The 17739-nt window shown below is 39.4% G+C and overlaps 1 protein-coding gene across 9 annotated transcripts in view; it reads right to left on the minus strand.

Annotated features, from left to right (window-relative positions):
• atp11b (ATPase phospholipid transporting 11B) overlaps positions 1 to 17739 on the minus strand; it is a 117230-nt gene that overhangs the window by 68183 nt on the left and 31308 nt on the right. For all 9 annotated transcript variants that reach the window (XM_069897107.1, XM_069897103.1, XM_069897101.1 and 6 more), the window contains 6 exons: positions 10082 to 10279; positions 9499 to 9648; positions 7886 to 8058; positions 5590 to 5658; positions 4837 to 4910; positions 4263 to 4366 (listed from right to left, as the gene is read on the minus strand). In XM_069897107.1, coding sequence (XP_069753208.1) covers positions 4263 to 4366; positions 4837 to 4910; positions 5590 to 5658; positions 7886 to 8058; positions 9499 to 9648; positions 10082 to 10279 — 768 coding nt within the window. The remainder of the gene's footprint in view (positions 1 to 4262; positions 4367 to 4836; positions 4911 to 5589; positions 5659 to 7885; positions 8059 to 9498; positions 9649 to 10081; positions 10280 to 17739) is intronic.

Genomic DNA, 17739 nt, shown 5'->3' on the forward strand with positions numbered 1-17739 from the left:
ACAGCACAGATGTGTAAATGCTCTCAAAGGTGGGGAGAGTTTTGCCTGTGACTTATTGGGATGTGCACAGATGTGTAGATGTTCTCAAAGGTGGGAAGAGTTTTGCCTGTGACTGATTGGGATGTGTCCTTTTGCAGGGCTTTCTGTTCAAAAGCATTGGTGTCCTCATACCAGACCTTGATGTAGCCAGTCAGCACACTTTCCATGACACATCTGAAGAATCATATGATATGACATAATGACATCATGACATAATATATTGTGAAGAAATGCAAAATGATGCATTCCCTCCACCGCAAAACCCATCCAACATGCAATAGAATCTCAGCTGATAGGTTTCAGGAGTCAACCTCTCTTCCATGCCAGTTCCTTGGTGCTAATTACCCTGATATTTCACAAATGTATCTATCTCCTCTTCAAATACCTGCAATGATCTGGCCACCCAACCATCGGATATAAAATTTCTGAGATTCACCACATCTGTGAGAAGAAATTGTGACCTTCCAGAGCACATTGGATAATTTTATGGCAAGGCAAAATTTGCAAGGTAAAGAGGCCAGGGTGCAGTAAGCAAGCATTTCTGGTAGAGAATTGGCATGGGGTTGATTGGTTGAATGGCCTATATTGTAACTAATCATCAAAACTTAAATGAATTCATGCTTAAATTCTGAAATAAACACTTAAAAAAAAAAATCATGGTTTGCAACATTTTTAGAATTCACTTTTCTCAAAACTAATTCTTGAAAATTTTTTCCAAGATCCTTGAATATTAAATATCATTAATTGTGTAAAGCAAAAATGAAATGTTAATTGCATTAATATTTGGAGCAGTAAACCTTTACTGGAACCTAGGTTTAAATTTGGGTCAAACAAATTGAATAATTCTTGTCTGAAGAATATTAACAGTCCAAAATGAAATAATTTAGGTTGTCTTCATTTATTTCTGGTGGGCCTACATTAGTTGTACAAAGGGTTCCTAGTTTATGCAACTAGCATGTGCCCACAGATATCAATTTTAAAACTCACTTTGAGGGCATAAAGTCTAAATTGTACATTGAGGTGGCTAAATGAATAGAAGGGATGAAGTTGAAGCAAGACAGAGGTATCTTAACTCTGTTTCTCACTGAAATGCCTCATGTGGGAGGTCCTGTTACCAATCCAAATTGAGTAAACAAAAAAATCATCCATTGACACATCACACCATACATTGATTAGCGCAATAAATAACTGCTAACCAAACATGACATTCCTGTGGTAAAACAAATTTTAAAAAAAATCTTAGCAATGAATCACTCTTGAAACATTAGGGCATTGAACAGAAAACTACTTCCTCTCTCTTCATTTTAAAGAAATATTCACACACCTGCTTAATTTTCCTGAGCTGCTCTTGCCTAAGAAATAATTCACTCATGCAAATCACATTACTATTGGTCAGTGGGTAGAGCAAAACTATACCAACCATTAAGTTACTTATTTCAACTTTCACCTTCACGTAAAGGTTAAAAATACTAATAAACATTGTGTCCTTTCATGTGCTTACCTGCTCTGTAGCTCTTACACTAGTGAAGAGAGTAAATATAGACCCTGGAAGATTATGGGTTGCTATTTGAGCAAATACTGGGGTGCAAGATTATATTCAAATCAGTGAAACGCCAATTAACGCATCAGCCTCTGGTATTATGAGCTGCTACTGTAATTGGGATATCTGGAATAGCACAGAAGTCTAGAACTTTTTGGTCTCTGGGGTTTTGCTGACAATATTCCCCTGTTGGATATGTAATTATGTTCAGTAGTGGAGTGCAAATTTTCTGTGATTCCCCAGCACAAGTACTTCTTTTGTCAGAAAAGAGGTAGCTGAGAGTGAAGGGCAAGTAACTGGTGAATACTTAGTTTAATTAATTTCAGATCACTGAAATGCTTTATGTTTTTGAACCATGCTCAAGTCTTTTCTTTAATTTATTAATTTTGAAAAAAGTATTTGTTCCACTCATTTTTAAGTTTTAAAAATTCCTGCAGTTCAGAGCCATCCATTTGCTGTTTATTAACTGGCAAAGGATCATGGCATTATCTCGTCATCTGCCTTTTTTCAGGCATGGCTTCAATATGTTCTGACATCACAGAGCTATACGGCATGGAAACAAGCCCTTTGGTCCAACCTGTTCATGCAAACTAGTCCCGTTTACCCAACTTTGGCCCATAACCCACTAAACTTTTCTGATCCAAGTACTAGTTTAAAAGTCTTTTAAATGTCCTAATTGTACATGTTTCTACAGCTGGTCTACATGGTGATATTATGGAGTACACTGATCTGCACTGGGAAATACCTTGACATGTAGGAATGGAATGACTTTATTGACAAGTCAAAACTATTGCTTCTGATGTCTTCCTTATGAACCTACATCTCTACTTAATAGATTAGTAGTAAGTGCATTTAGCTTACCTCTAGAATTAATTTTGGCCCTACATTTCTGTGGTAAGCTATAATGAAGAGAATAAAATGGAGAAGTGACCAAAAAGATTCATCTTTGTGCACAACTTGGAAGCCTATTCAGTTTAATAAAGAAACAAACAAATTTAACAATTTTGTAAAGGTGTCTGAAAAAGTAATAGTTGGGCTACTATTTACTTAATTTTTAAATTTTTTAAAACATTTTCACACTATGAACCATATTAACCAAAATATACACAAACCTTTCCCTCTTGAATATACAGTGTCATTTTCTCCCCCTTTTTCCCCCTCCCTTCCCTCCCTCCTTCCCACCCACTAAACGTTCAACATATACGATACAATGAACCCATTAAGACATTTGGAGCACAAGAATATCAAGAGCAACTATTCTCAACAGAAGCCACACGGCCCCTCTTAGGGACTATGAATTGAAATCACAATTTAAAAAAAAATGCTTTTTGATGTCATCAGTGGGATAGAAGTACAGAAGAAACCAACTAAACTTGACTGCTTCACAGGGGGGGGCCATAAACTTTAAGCCATAGCCAAGGGGGCTGCAGCCAAAAAAAAAGGGTTGAGAATGGCTAATCTAGAGACATCAGGGAGAAAATTGGTTCACCTCTAAAAGGTGTGATAACATTCAAATAATCAATTTTTTGCATTGCAAACATGCTAAATTGGTATTATGGGAGCTTTTTCAAAATTCTTGCATGCATCAATGCCCTACATGCATTAATATGTGCCCTAATTTAGCACTATTTTAAGGCAGCCTACTCCTATTTGGCTGTGATACTTTGAGCAATAGCTGGATATTTTTCCATTCCTAGCTGAAGAATTGCATTACTGCTTTGGATTAAATATCAGTGCAGACATTTAACAAACTTCAAAAGCCATGTTACCAACAGACAATAAATATCCACTGCTCAAACTATAACATCTGCAATACCTTCCCAACAACTAACAGTACTCAACCTGTTAGTGCACATGCATTACATCATCCTTTCACGTTCAGCACCATGACAAGACTCAAACTCTCCATTCATGGCTCTACAATCATGAAAACTACATTATTCAAATAGCATCACAACTTGCAGTTAACATTTCCCTGTAATTAAAGTGCAGTGGAGAGGGAATCCCAAAGGCAACAGAGAACAAGCACATTTGCATGCTTTAACCTGGATGGGGAAGACAGCAGCAAGCATAGCTAATCTATACTCACCTGTCCAAATATTTCCTCCCGTCGCAAACTTTCCTGACTCAGAAGTTGCAAATGTTTAAGTACATACTATTTTTCTCCTCTCCCCTCAGCATATCTTAAACCTTGCTCCATTTTTCTTCAGATAACCAAGAATGGGAACTTTCATTGGAGGAAGAGAAAACAGTGAAGATGGAGAGATACTATAACATTGCCTTGCTTATGCAGCTATTAATTCAACCACCAACCCTGATGGATGATGCACTTGGGTTTGGTTGTATAATGGGCCTAAAACATGCAGGGACTAGGATAGTGGCTGGGTCAAAGAGTTAGGAGGAAACCCACAGGTGTAATCTTGTCAGAGTACATATTAGCAGCTGGTATAACGGATTATAAGTGAAAAGGACATTGATAACCACAGTTCTACAGTCAAAATTTGGCAGAAAAATCAGTGTCTTCTGCATACCAACAATACTCATTAATTCCACACAAAAACTATTACTAAGATCATAAAATGCAGCTCCCATTTGAGTATTAGGAGGTAGCTTAAAGTCTTGTATATTAGCTGCAGAACCCAATTTCTCAATCCACCATTCCACAAAAAGATGCAAGACTCACCATAGCAAGTTCATCTACATGTGCATTCATTATAGCTATTGCTCCTGTTCTTGCCAATGGAATGATGGAGGATTCTGCCCCTTTAGTGAACATTACCATTTTTCCTGAAAACAAATCAGATGTTGATACCTCTCAATGAAAGAATCAATATTTCAATGAAAATCCTTTGCCGATCTATACTTATTCATTAACATGATATGGCACGTGCAAACTTTAGAAAAGGTCTAGAAAATATAAATAGAGATTAGGATTTTTTTTTCTGTTAAAATATATTTATATTGAAATCCGTATCTGACCAATATTTATACATTCAGTTTTCAAGCAGACTGGAAATTAAATTAAATTTAATCAGAGAGGATTCAAAGCCATTAAATGTTGTCATCTCCTAACACAGTTTGGTAGTGATCTGAAATGTTACATCTCTCTCCGCCTAATCTGCTGAGTATTTCTAGTATTTTCTGAAATAATAATAATAATAATTAAATATGTAGGCATTGACTTGCATTTTGTGTACATTAAAAAGAAGCATTTTTAGGTGTTCAAATTCATCAGTTAAAATGTAACACCGGTTTACCTTCTGGTGTTTCAACAATGACACTCATTCGCCTGCGATCTGCATCAAACTCCAAAACATCAAGAAGTTTGTATCTGCAGAAAGGGAGAAAGCAAAAAAAAAGTAACATGGATAGTAAGGAATTTGTAAACTGCTAGCTGGAGACTTGTTCTTAAAAGTCATCAGTTCTGCTTTTATCCCATGCTAGTCAAACTCTATATCAATTTTTAAAAAAAACTTTTCACTGAAATTACAACAGTTTCACAATGCATATGAAACTTTATTCTGGGCCTTAAGTACATATAAATTTTATGGCTATTATAGAAAATATTGAGTCCATGTTGCAACACTGTAGTGTTATATTTTATTAGCAAAGTAATCTTGGCTTGGTGAAATGGAATTAAAAGCACCATCTTATTTCAGGGTTCTTTAATGAGAAATCCAGTGCCATTAACGATAGTGTCAGGAGTGCACTTCATTAAACTTGGAACTACTTTGCGAGAGTAAAAAAAAATCACTTGAATGCAGTCCAATCACTTGTGTCTGTCCAGACAGGATTGGGAACGGTAATGTGCCGAAACAGACATTTGACAAGGGATGTCCATGAAGAGCAGGACTGTATGAGCATGTGACACCAGTGGATTTATACATGTATTCAGGAGATAAATGGAAAGAGGAAAATTTGTTTCAAGTTTGATACACCACAATTTAAAATCTATTACAATTTCCTATAACAATTTGAAACAACAAATTAAAACCAAAAGTTTTGTATACCTTTCAGTCTTTCCAAATGTGTTAAGTATTACATTTTTTTCATCAGATCCTGCAAATGCAACTCCAATCCTAAAGGAAGAAAAAATAAACTTCTAATAATGGTAACCATGCACAATGGTTTTAATAGAAAACAATGCAAGGGTATGTGAGGAGCCCCATTAGAAACATAAACTAAAAGCAACAGAACCATATTAATCTCATAGCTCAGCAAGCTAATCTTCCAAGAAACTCCTAATCAAGTTTATTTTATACAAAGAGAATTACATGTATAATGACACTGCTTTCTTCAGACTAGAAAAAAATACTGCAGTAATTTTGTTAATATTAAAGAAATCCAATTTCCCCACTGGTTTGATTGTAGTAAGGTTCCATTATTGTCATGTAATACTACATTTAGAACGTAACATACATGAAATTCTTTAACTTTCGACCTCCGCAAGGCAGAGTGTCACCACTTTGACCAGCGCCCCTCGCAGAAACCTACAGCACTTGGTCTTGCTAGGTGGTCTCCACTCCAAGTACTGACTAGTGTTCTGCCTGCTTAGCTTCCAAGATCAGACAATCCTAGGCGTATTCAGGCTATTAGGTGCTCTATACATTAGGTACAGAATACATATAACCATGCTATCACCGATATGATCTCCATCTGTATCACATTAATTTCTTCAAGATTGTGGTGGTGCATTCATTACAATTTGTCCTAAAGCTGGTACTAGAGTTAAATAAATCATCCATTAACATTTGATAAGTGGAAATAAAATTTGGTGGAAAGTCCATGAGGCATATGGTAGTAGGCAAAACCAGCACTTTGATTCCAAAATATTATTGCCTCAGTAGGATGTCCCCCAACTGTTGTGTGATAGAGAACTGTGTACACTACATGTAAAATAATATTTCTGAGAAAGCTACTGCTTATTAAATAAAGTGAAAAATTAAAGGATAAAATATTTGCAGATGTTGGAGGAAAAATAATCAAATAGGCCAAAATATTTCCCCAAACAAATCAGATACCAACATTAATTGTCTATTTTAGATTAAAATTTAGACCAAACTAAATTAGACTAAATAGCCATGTAGAGCAAAAGAAAAGTGAATGCCCAGAAAATAATGTGTCTGAGGAAAAACAAAATTAATTTAAAAAATCTAACAACAAAAACATTCAGGAACATGATAGTCCACTACTGAAGATATTTTTTTATTAAAAACATTCATGTTACAATAAAAGTTTACAAGTTGGAGTTTAACTAATCGCAAAAGAATTATTTTAGAATCAAGTACATCATATTGTTTAATGCACAAGCAGCTGTTAAGTACACGGTCTTGCATTTGATCTCACAGAAGCCTTTGACAAAGGCCACCAATGGGAGTCAAAAATGGAACAACTTTCTTAAATTTGATTTTCCTCAGAAAACTGTTGCCATTCTACATCTGTGACATAATGACATACAAGTCTAATCAACTGGTGAAGATTGAGGAGAAGCAAGGGCATTTTATTGCACCAATCTTCTTGATCTAGCTTGCAGCAATGCTCTTGACAAGATTCCCTCTGGATTTGAACTAATTTGCAGAATGAACAGGAACCTGTTCAAGTTTTAATGTGCACATTACAGAACTAAGATCTTTCCACAGAAGTACAAGCAATTCAACTTGAGAGGCTGACTACAAGATTTGTAATCTGGAGGTGACCCACAGTTTGTATGAGGCAGACAGTCATAAAATTATTTTCATTGCTAGGCTTAAAAATTTTCCCAGTAAACACAAAAAAATGGTTGAAAAAAAAGACCACCAGAAAATAATTCAGCAACTCCTTTACTACTGTGTGATCTATCTGTAAGGAGAAAGTGGTGGCTCTTGGTTGCAAATGGAGAACTCATCCCAATCTGAAGCATTGGCAAATAAGAAGCAGTGTCAAAAAATAGTTTAAATTTTAAAAATTTAGATACATTTTTAAATTTAGACATATAGCATGGTAACAGGCCCTTTCAGTCCACAAGCCCGTGGTGCCCAGATACCCCAACAACCCTTGAATGTTTTGAAAGGTGCATGAAATATTTGTGAAAATAAATGAATTGGATCTAAATATAAAAACTGTACAATCCAATATTGTTGACAACATTTCAGTAAACACTTTCTGCCTGTTCAATTTTAAAATATGCCTAAATCTTGGGAAAAGCAATAAAAAAAGGAGAAAGGACAAATAGTAGAAAGATAGACAAGGAAACTAACTTAAATTTCTCAGAACTTTTCATAACTAGAACAGTACTGTATTGAAATGTCAAATAAGATTTATACTTGCCTTCTAGCAGCTTCTACCAAAGCCTTCTCATCTGGTGAGGCAGCATAATATTGTACTTTTGATAAATCAGCAACTGCATGCCTCAATTTAGGTCTATGGGTCTCTTCCAAATCACTAATATGCACCGTGTGGCACAGGGATATTGCCTTCAAGAACATTACCTCTTCATCAGTCTGAAAAATTAAATACAAACCTATTAAAATGCAATTGAAACATTCATACAAGCATTAGGATACAAAGTCTTCAAACATTAACACTCATCGGACTGCTTCATTTCACCTAATCAAACCTCACGAGCCAATTTATATCAAAGTACCAGGAACAAAGCTAGAGCTAATGCAAAGCACCAGAGGTTTGATCTCTGTTCAAAATAAGATAATTTCATTCAATACTGCTACAATTACCTGAAGGACAGATTAGGAAAAGATAATATTAAACAGGAAACCTATACCTTATTTTCAACCAACAACAATCAAAACTAAAGCAATTTTACATTTGTCAGCTCTGAGCAGACATTACATTTTGCTTTACTAAATAGGCTGCCAAAAATCCTTTTCTAGATTTATGCTGGAAGAATGGCCATGTGGGTGAAGAATGAAAGTTTGAGGAGGGGGGGGGGGGGTGTGAAATAGTGAAAGAGGCAAGAACTGGGATGAATAAAAAACATATATAAGCACCAATAAAAAAAGTTCAGATTTTGTATTTAAGCAAAAATTTTCTAATTTTTAATGACAAAGTGACCAGAATAATTAGGTTACCACGTTAAGCCCCTCAGTCCAGGGCTGCACTGTTAGCATAGCAGTTAGCATGACTCTATTAGCATGTCATGTTGCAAGGAAAATTTAAAAATAATTAATTTAAAATTTTCAAAAATTTAATATTTAAAATTTCCAATACAAATTACAGGAAAAAAATAAACATTTAATTTTATATTTGGCATCATTAAGGGAAAGTAAGCTTTATACTTTCCTGAAGTATTAACCTTTAATATTTTTATTTTATGTTAATTAGGTTTGCCTAGAATTATTTAAGTGTGAAACTAATGCACGTGCATCAGTCTTAAATATATATGCTACACTTTTAGCCACAAAGCAGAATGGGATACTTGGCCAAATAAATAGGTTCAATATCAGGAAACCAAGGTGAAGAGAGACTAAATGAAAGAGAATCATTGGACTATGCTTAGAGGTCTGGTGGAGTTACTGAAAACAAGACCCTTTTGTTCTGGCCTATATCCAGGGTATTAAGAACATTATGGACATTTTTGAGGGACAGCATCCATCAACTCAATGCTCATCTTCCATCTTTCCATACATGTGCAAATTAAAATATTTTCAAAACTGATGAATAGCCAATATGGAAAATTAACTCTTCCTTTCTTCATTTGTTACTTTCTGATCAGCTTAGCTTTTCCATCATTTTGGCTTTTATTTCATAGTTCCATTTTTTGAGGGGAAAAAATTACAATTGGTCCAAAGCTCATCTATTGGAAGACACTTACACTGGATTCAAAATGTCCACTGAAGGAAAAATTTGTCACTGTGAAAAGACCCAAAATATATCCAAAAGCGAACAGGTTGAAATAGCTCAGAGCTAACATAATTGAAACTTACAAAAGCATCTCTGCTAAGCTCTCCAGTCACTCCTTCAGGGACCAAACTGCCATTGATATATTTGTACTTTAAGCCATTAATAGAGCATTCCCTGAATTTCATTTCATTTTCAGTCAGTGTTCCAGTTTTGTCTGTTAACACATATTCCACCTAAATAAATAGATAAATAAAATCATTATACATACTCCTGAGATTTTGTATCCTTTATTTAAAGCACAATGAAAGATTGCAATGGCCATTTCCCAGAGCTTCCCCATCTTAATCAGGTAACAAATGGTCTCAACTGCCTGGTTTGGAGAAGGTGAGGAGTGGCAGTGTCAGGAGAAGGACTTGGTCGGGCAAGGGTGGTTGGAGAGCACAGAAAATAATTACAGGAGTTTATAAAATTATTTGATTAAACAGTTTTCATACATTGCATGAATTTGCAACTGTTCCTTTCAATTCAATAAAAACTTATTGCATTTATTCTTTCAGCCTAAAAGGTCTATCAAACACAAATTACCAGTATGTTTCTAAAGTCATTAAAATATTCTCCAAGATTTAAACTTACTATTCAAAGATAGCGAAGAATAGAAATTCTCACCTGACCAAGTTCTTCATTAAGATCAGAGGTGTTAACTTGTGCCCGCTGACCTGAATCTTCATGGTACAAATCAAGATCCCATACAATGAAAAAGGATCCTAGGAATTTTTGCATCTCAACAGTGACATAAAGTGAGATTGGAATGATATAATTGTATAGTACCATGAAAGCCAAGAAATCAGATATAGCTGTCAAAATCTACAAAGAAAACAATTTTGTCATTATATTAAAAGAATCTACCATTTTTATGATTAATACTAGCATGCTCGATTCTCTCAAAACATTTTGAATATATATTTGTTCTTCACTTTGTATTTGCTCAGTGGCAGTTTTATCTGTATTGTAAACTACATGGTTAATCATTAAGCTACCAAAAACAATCAAATTCTTCACAATATTACAGATGAGGTTTATTCCACATTTTGCCTTTCAGACCCAGGTTCATAACATACTGAATATGTAAAGTTTGGCAGGAGTCAATATTTTCTTTGTTTGATTCTTAAACCACAAGATTGCTTATTCAAATTTTGTCCCAAAAAAACCCTAGGAAACTAGAAATTAACAGACCACGCATACCCTTCATAGTATATTTTATAGAGATGAGCTTTGGACAAAACATCCTCATCACAACCAAAAATGACCATCTCTGATCATTATCCAACAGAACTCTTGCATCATCTGCTAAAACCTTCCTGTATATCTCTTTTCCAGAAAACTATCTTGCAAGTAACTAAGTTATTCGAGTCGGCACCATCATTCAATAAGATCATTGCTGATCTGATCTCGACATTAGTTTTGTTTCCTACCCATTATTCCATTATAGTGAAAATCATAGTCTTGAATGTATTCAATTGTCTAATGTCCAGGGTTCTCTAAAATAGAGAATGCCAAAGTTCACAGCCCACAAAAGAAACTTCTTCACTATCAGCTCAAATAAATAGAACTGTATTCTGAAACTATATCCCACAACTTACCTTTCCATGCAATCACAGCAGCAACTATTCACTGCATTCTTTAATTTCAGCTGCTCATGGAAATTTGCCTCTATCTTTCATTTGCTTCATGATGTGCAAGCCACAACACCAACCAATTTCAGCAAAGGCCGGCAATAAATAACCAACATTAGTTCTGCACCATTTTTCCCACCATGATCTTGTACCTTGCCTCCAGCAAGCCATCTTCAAAACTAATGAGAAATGGTCCAACTCCACAGTGACAATGCTTCACAACCAAGGTGAACCGAACCTTGTTCGTCAAATAGAACCTCACTCGGCAAATAACACGTTGGCACACCTTCCAGATACATGCTTGGCCTCACTCCACCCACACTGAAACCATAAACTAGCCCCACTCTTAGCTCAACTTTTGTTCATTTTCCCAGTCCCGCACTTAGCTGCACACAGAGCCCCGCTTTCAGCCTTCTTTCTGAAATGTTGTTCCCAGCAGAGAGTAAATAGCCAATATAGAAGGTGGTTAGCATGACTAGCCTGCAGCGGCCATCTGGAAAATCTAATTGATGGTTACACTATTGGAGCCCACTACACAATTCTGGAAAATCATGATTGGCAAAGGGGGAGTAGGAACAGTTAATTCTAATAGGATCATCTTCCTGACAAAAAGCTTGGAGCATGGCACTGTCACAACAACAATGTTCTGTTAGAAGAAAAAGTACAAGACCACAGCATAACAGGTCACATTCAGGTATTAATATTTGCTAGATTGTATCATCTTCCAACAAAGGGCCCATGAGGATCTTCCAACAAAGGGCCCATGAGGATCTTCCAACAAAGGGCCCATGAGGATCTTCCAACAAAGGGCCCATGAGGATCTTCCAACAAAGGGCCCATGAGGATCTTCCAACAAAGGGCCCATGAGGATCTTCCAACAAAGGGCCCATGAGGATCTTCCAACAAAGGGCCCATGAGGATCTTCCAACAAAGGGCCCATGAGGATCTTCCAACAAAGGGCCCATGAGGATCTTCCAACAAAGGGCCCATGAGGATCTTCCAACAAAGGGCCCATGAGGATCTTCCAACAAAGGGCCCATGAGGATCTTCCAACAAAGGGCCCATGAGGATCTTCCAACAAAGGGCCCATGAGGATCTTCCAACAAAGGGCCCATGAGGATCTTCCAACAAAGGGCCCATGAGGATCTTCCAACAAAGGGCCCATGAGGATCTTCCAACAAAGGGCCCATGAGGATCTTCCAACAAAGGGCCCATGAGGATCTTCCAACAAAGGGCCCATGAGGATCTTCCAACAAAGGGCCCATGAGGATCTTCCAACAAAGGGCCCATGAGGATCTTCCAACAAAGGGCCCATGAGGATCTTCCAACAAAGGGCCCATGAGGATCTTCCAACAAAGGGCCCATGAGGATCTTCCAACAAAGGGCCCATGAGGATCTTCCAACAAAGGGCCCATGAGGATCTTCCAACAAAGGGCCCATGAGGATCTTCCAACAAAGGGCCCATGAGGATCTTCCAACAAAGGGCCCATGAGGATCTTCCAACAAAGGGCCCATGAGGATCTTCCAACAAAGGGCCCATGAGGATCTTCCAACAAAGGGCCCATGAGGATCTTCCAACAAAGGGCCCATGAGGATCTTCCAACAAAGGGCCCATGAGGATCTTCCAACAAAGGGCCCATGAGGATCTTCCAACAAAGGGCCCATGAGGATCTTCCAACAAAGGGCCCATGAGGATCTTCCAACAAAGGGCCCATGAGGATCTTCCAACAAAGGGCCCATGAGGATCTTCCAACAAAGGGCCCATGAGGATCTTCCAACAAAGGGCCCATGAGGATCTTCCAACAAAGGGCCCATGAGGATCTTCCAACAAAGGGCCCATGAGGATCTTCCAACAAAGGGCCCATGAGGATCTTCCAACAAAGGGCCCATGAGGATCTTCCAACAAAGGGCCCATGAGGATCTTCCAACAAAGGGCCCATGAGGATCTTCCAACAAAGGGCCCATGAGGATCTTCCAACAAAGGGCCCATGAGGATCTTCCAACAAAGGGCCCATGAGGATCTTCCAACAAAGGGCCCATGAGGATCTTCCAACAAAGGGCCCATGAGGATCTTCCAACAAAGGGCCCATGAGGATCTTCCAACAAAGGGCCCATGAGGATCTTCCAACAAAGGGCCCATGAGGATCTTCCAACAAAGGGCCCATGAGGATCTTCCAACAAAGGGCCCATGAGGATCTTCCAACAAAGGGCCCATGAGGATCTTCCAACAAAGGGCCCATGAGGATCTTCCAACAAAGGGCCCATGAGGATCTTCCAACAAAGGGCCCATGAGGATCTTCCAACAAAGGGCCCATGAGGATCTTCCAACAAAGGGCCCATGAGGATCTTCCAACAAAGGGCCCATGAGGATCTTCCAACAAAGGGCCCATGAGGATCTTCCAACAAAGGGCCCATGAGGATCTTCCAACAAAGGGCCCATGAGGATCTTCCAACAAAGGGCCCATGAGGATCTTCCAACAAAGGGCCCATGAGGATCTTCCAACAAAGGGCCCATGAGGATCTTCCAACAAAGGGCCCATGAGGATCTTCCAACAAAGGGCCCATGAGGATCTTCCAACAAAGGGCCCATGAGGATCTTCCAACAAAGGGCCCATGAGGATCTTCCAACAAAGGGCCCATGAGGATCTTCCAACAAAGGGCCCATGAGGATCTTCCAACAAAGGGCCCATGAGGATCTTCCAACAAAGGGCCCATGAGGATCTTCCAACAAAGGGCCCATGAGGATCTTCCAACAAAGGGCCCATGAGGATCTTCCAACAAAGGGCCCATGAGGATCTTCCAACAAAGGGCCCATGAGGATCTTCCAACAAAGGGCCCATGAGGATCTTCCAACAAAGGGCCCATGAGGATCTTCCAACAAAGGGCCCATGAGGATCTTCCAACAAAGGGCCCATGAGGATCTTCCAACAAAGGGCCCATGAGGATCTTCCAACAAAGGGCCCATGAGGATCTTCCAACAAAGGGCCCATGAGGATCTTCCAACAAAGGGCCCATGAGGATCTTCCAACAAAGGGCCCATGAGGATCTTCCAACAAAGGGCCCATGAGGATCTTCCAACAAAGGGCCCATGAGGATCTTCCAACAAAGGGCCCATGAGGATCTTCCAACAAAGGGCCCATGAGGATCTTCCAACAAAGGGCCCATGAGGATCTTCCAACAAAGGGCCCATGAGGATCTTCCAACAAAGGGCCCATGAGGATCTTCCAACAAAGGGCCCATGAGGATCTTCCAACAAAGGGCCCATGAGGATCTTCCAACAAAGGGCCCATGAGGATCTTCCAACAAAGGGCCCATGAGGATCTTCCAACAAAGGGCCCATGAGGATCTTCCAACAAAGGGCCCATGAGGATCTTCCAACAAAGGGCCCATGAGGATCTTCCAACAAAGGGCCCATGAGGATCTTCCAACAAAGGGCCCATGAGGATCTTCCAACAAAGGGCCCATGAGGATCTTCCAACAAAGGGCCCATGAGGATCTTCCAACAAAGGGCCCATGAGGATCTTCCAACAAAGGGCCCATGAGGATCTTCCAACAAAGGGCCCATGAGGATCTTCCAACAAAGGGCCCATGAGGATCTTCCAACAAAGGGCCCATGAGGATCTTCCAACAAAGGGCCCATGAGGATCTTCCAACAAAGGGCCCATGAGGATCTTCCAACAAAGGGCCCATGAGGATCTTCCAACAAAGGGCCCATGAGGATCTTCCAACAAAGGGCCCATGAGGATCTTCCAACAAAGGGCCCATGAGGATCTTCCAACAAAGGGCCCATGAGGATCTTCCAACAAAGGGCCCATGAGGATCTTCCAACAAAGGGCCCATGAGGATCTTCCAACAAAGGGCCCATGAGGATCTTCCAACAAAGGGCCCATGAGGATCTTCCAACAAAGGGCCCATGAGGATCTTCCAACAAAGGGCCCATGAGGATCTTCCAACAAAGGGCCCATGAGGATCTTCCAACAAAGGGCCCATGAGGATCTTCCAACAAAGGGCCCATGAGGATCTTCCAACAAAGGGCCCATGAGGATCTTCCAACAAAGGGCCCATGAGGATCTTCCAACAAAGGGCCCATGAGGATCTTCCAACAAAGGGCCCATGAGGATCTTCCAACAAAGGGCCCATGAGGATCTTCCAACAAAGGGCCCATGAGGATCTTCCAACAAAGGGCCCATGAGGATCTTCCAACAAAGGGCCCATGAGGATCTTCCAACAAAGGGCCCATGAGGATCTTCCAACAAAGGGCCCATGAGGATCTTCCAACAAAGGGCCCATGAGGATCTTCCAACAAAGGGCCCATGAGGATCTTCCAACAAAGGGCCCATGAGGATCTTCCAACAAAGGGCCCATGAGGATCTTCCAACAAAGGGCCCATGAGGATCTTCCAACAAAGGGCCCATGAGGATCTTCCAACAAAGGGCCCATGAGGATCTTCCAACAAAGGGTCTATGAGGATATCATCATTATTTGCGCTATTCTCAGCACTAACAACTGAACCCTGCCAAATCTCCCCTCATCTACATTAACCTAGGCACAAAACACAGGTTCAATGCTAAAATCAATGTTGATGCTCTCAAGAAGCCTATGCAGGTAGTTGTTCTTAAAGACAACTTTTCAACTTGTTGACATGAGCCACAGAGAGTCCTCTGTACATTGACTATGCTGAATTCCAGCATAATTAGCACTTATCGTGGCTTGTCCGGAACCACCGGGACTAGAAATGACCAGGAGATTTAAGAGCTAGTTAACTAATGTGTTATTCCTGTTTACCACCATGGCTCAAGGAAAAACAACTCCATAGAAACCTGAAGGCAGAGGTCCAATGAAAAACTAGAGGCCTGCAGTAAAGATGGAAGGCAGAAGGAGCACAAGATCACCAACAGTCAAGACAGTCCCAGGCTCTTGAGCACTTTAAAACTTATCCATGGCCCAACAGGGGTTAACTAACTAGAGATAGAAAGGCAGTCAACAGCCTTGAAAGAACATCTCAAAATTAGTTTTGACATTGATGTGAGCACCCTAACACATCCTTTCTGCGCCAGCCTTAACACCACTCCTGACCAAGAAATTGAGGCAATTTTATCTGAAAAATAAAAGACTTCAGAAGCAGGCAATCTCCCTGCTGAAATCCTAAAGCCACATGAAGAACTTTATTCGGTCCCCTCATCCAGGGAAGGGGATTTTATTCCAGGAGACATTCTGCTCGAAAGGAGTCAAGTCTTAATGTAGTAACTACAGAGGAAACTTTGTGTTATCTGCCACAAGGAAAACCTGTCTTCCCAGTGGCTGAAGAACTACCGATTGAATAACTGTGTGGATTCATTCCAAATAAAGGCACAGTCAACATTATCTTCACCTTGTGACAACTCCAAAAAACAAAAAGCAGCAACTCAATATATTGTGATTTTTGATTTCAAATGTTTTGACTACATCAATTTGCTGTGTACAGAAATGCATCTCCATTTTTACAATTCATGATAGCATACAAATAGGTGATATTAATCAATGAGTCTAGAACAGAACCATTCTCACAAAAAACTAGTGTCAAAGGCTGCATCATTACTCCATCATTTTTTCAATTGAATATTTTATTTATAGATTTTCAAACGCAAATAATTTCCAGTAATGAATCACAAATTATAGTTATCCGTTACATACAAAATTTGTGTGGAGTTTGAGCCATTCCTCCCCCTCCCCGCTCTCCCTAAACTCTAAACAGACCACAATTACATACAGAATTCAAGATACTCACAACAAAGGTAGGGAACACATCAGGGATTTGTCACGGCCTGACAGCCGGCACCTAGTCTGATACATTTTTCTTGACTTTACTTGATTGGATGGAATGGGACCCCCACCCGCCCCTGACTCAGTGGAAGGATAGATGGGGAAGGCAGGGCAGTAAGATACACAGATCCACACTATAACTGTGCACCTATGAAATTTAAATATGAAAATTTAAAAATTTTAAGAAAAATGTTTTATTTTTCTCTTAACTTGTAGGTAATTTTCTCCAGGGGAACACAAATTTGCATTTCTGGATTCTAGTGCACAATGCCCAAGTGAGAGTCAGATTTCCAGGTAACCGCTATGCACTTCCTGGCCACTGCCAATGTGATCATTACAAATTGGATTTGGAATTTGGAATTCACCTTAAGCCATCAAATTTCCCAATAGAAGTAGCTCTGGGTCCAGTGGGAATTCTTTACCTATGATTTTTTTTTCTAGGGCTTGGCTTAGTTCCACCCAGAAGGGTCTCACCTTGGTACATGTTCAGGTTGTATGCACAAAGGTTCCTGTCACAATGCCACATCTGAAACATTGGTCTGAAATTTCTGGTTTAGCCACCCTATCGCTTTTAATCTTTTGTGTCATATTATTGCATCTTAGTTTCAAAAAAAACTTCCTGTGGAACAGACCCAATTTTAAAAACTATTGAACAGTTTTTTAATTTAGTCTGTTACCCTCTAGAAGGAAAGTTACTCAAACCTCAATGGTTGAGCCGCAGTAAACAAATTATGTTCAGTTATGCAGGATCAGAGACTAACGACCAAGCTATCACTGTCATTTTCACTGAAGCCATCAAGATGACGGACTTAAACTCATTATGTCTTCTACTAACTTGCTCCTGCTGTA

The sequence above is a fragment of the Narcine bancroftii genome, chromosome 9, assembly GCF_036971445.1.
Source record: "Narcine bancroftii isolate sNarBan1 chromosome 9, sNarBan1.hap1, whole genome shotgun sequence".
Lineage (NCBI taxonomy): Eukaryota > Metazoa > Chordata > Chondrichthyes > Torpediniformes > Narcinidae > Narcine > Narcine bancroftii.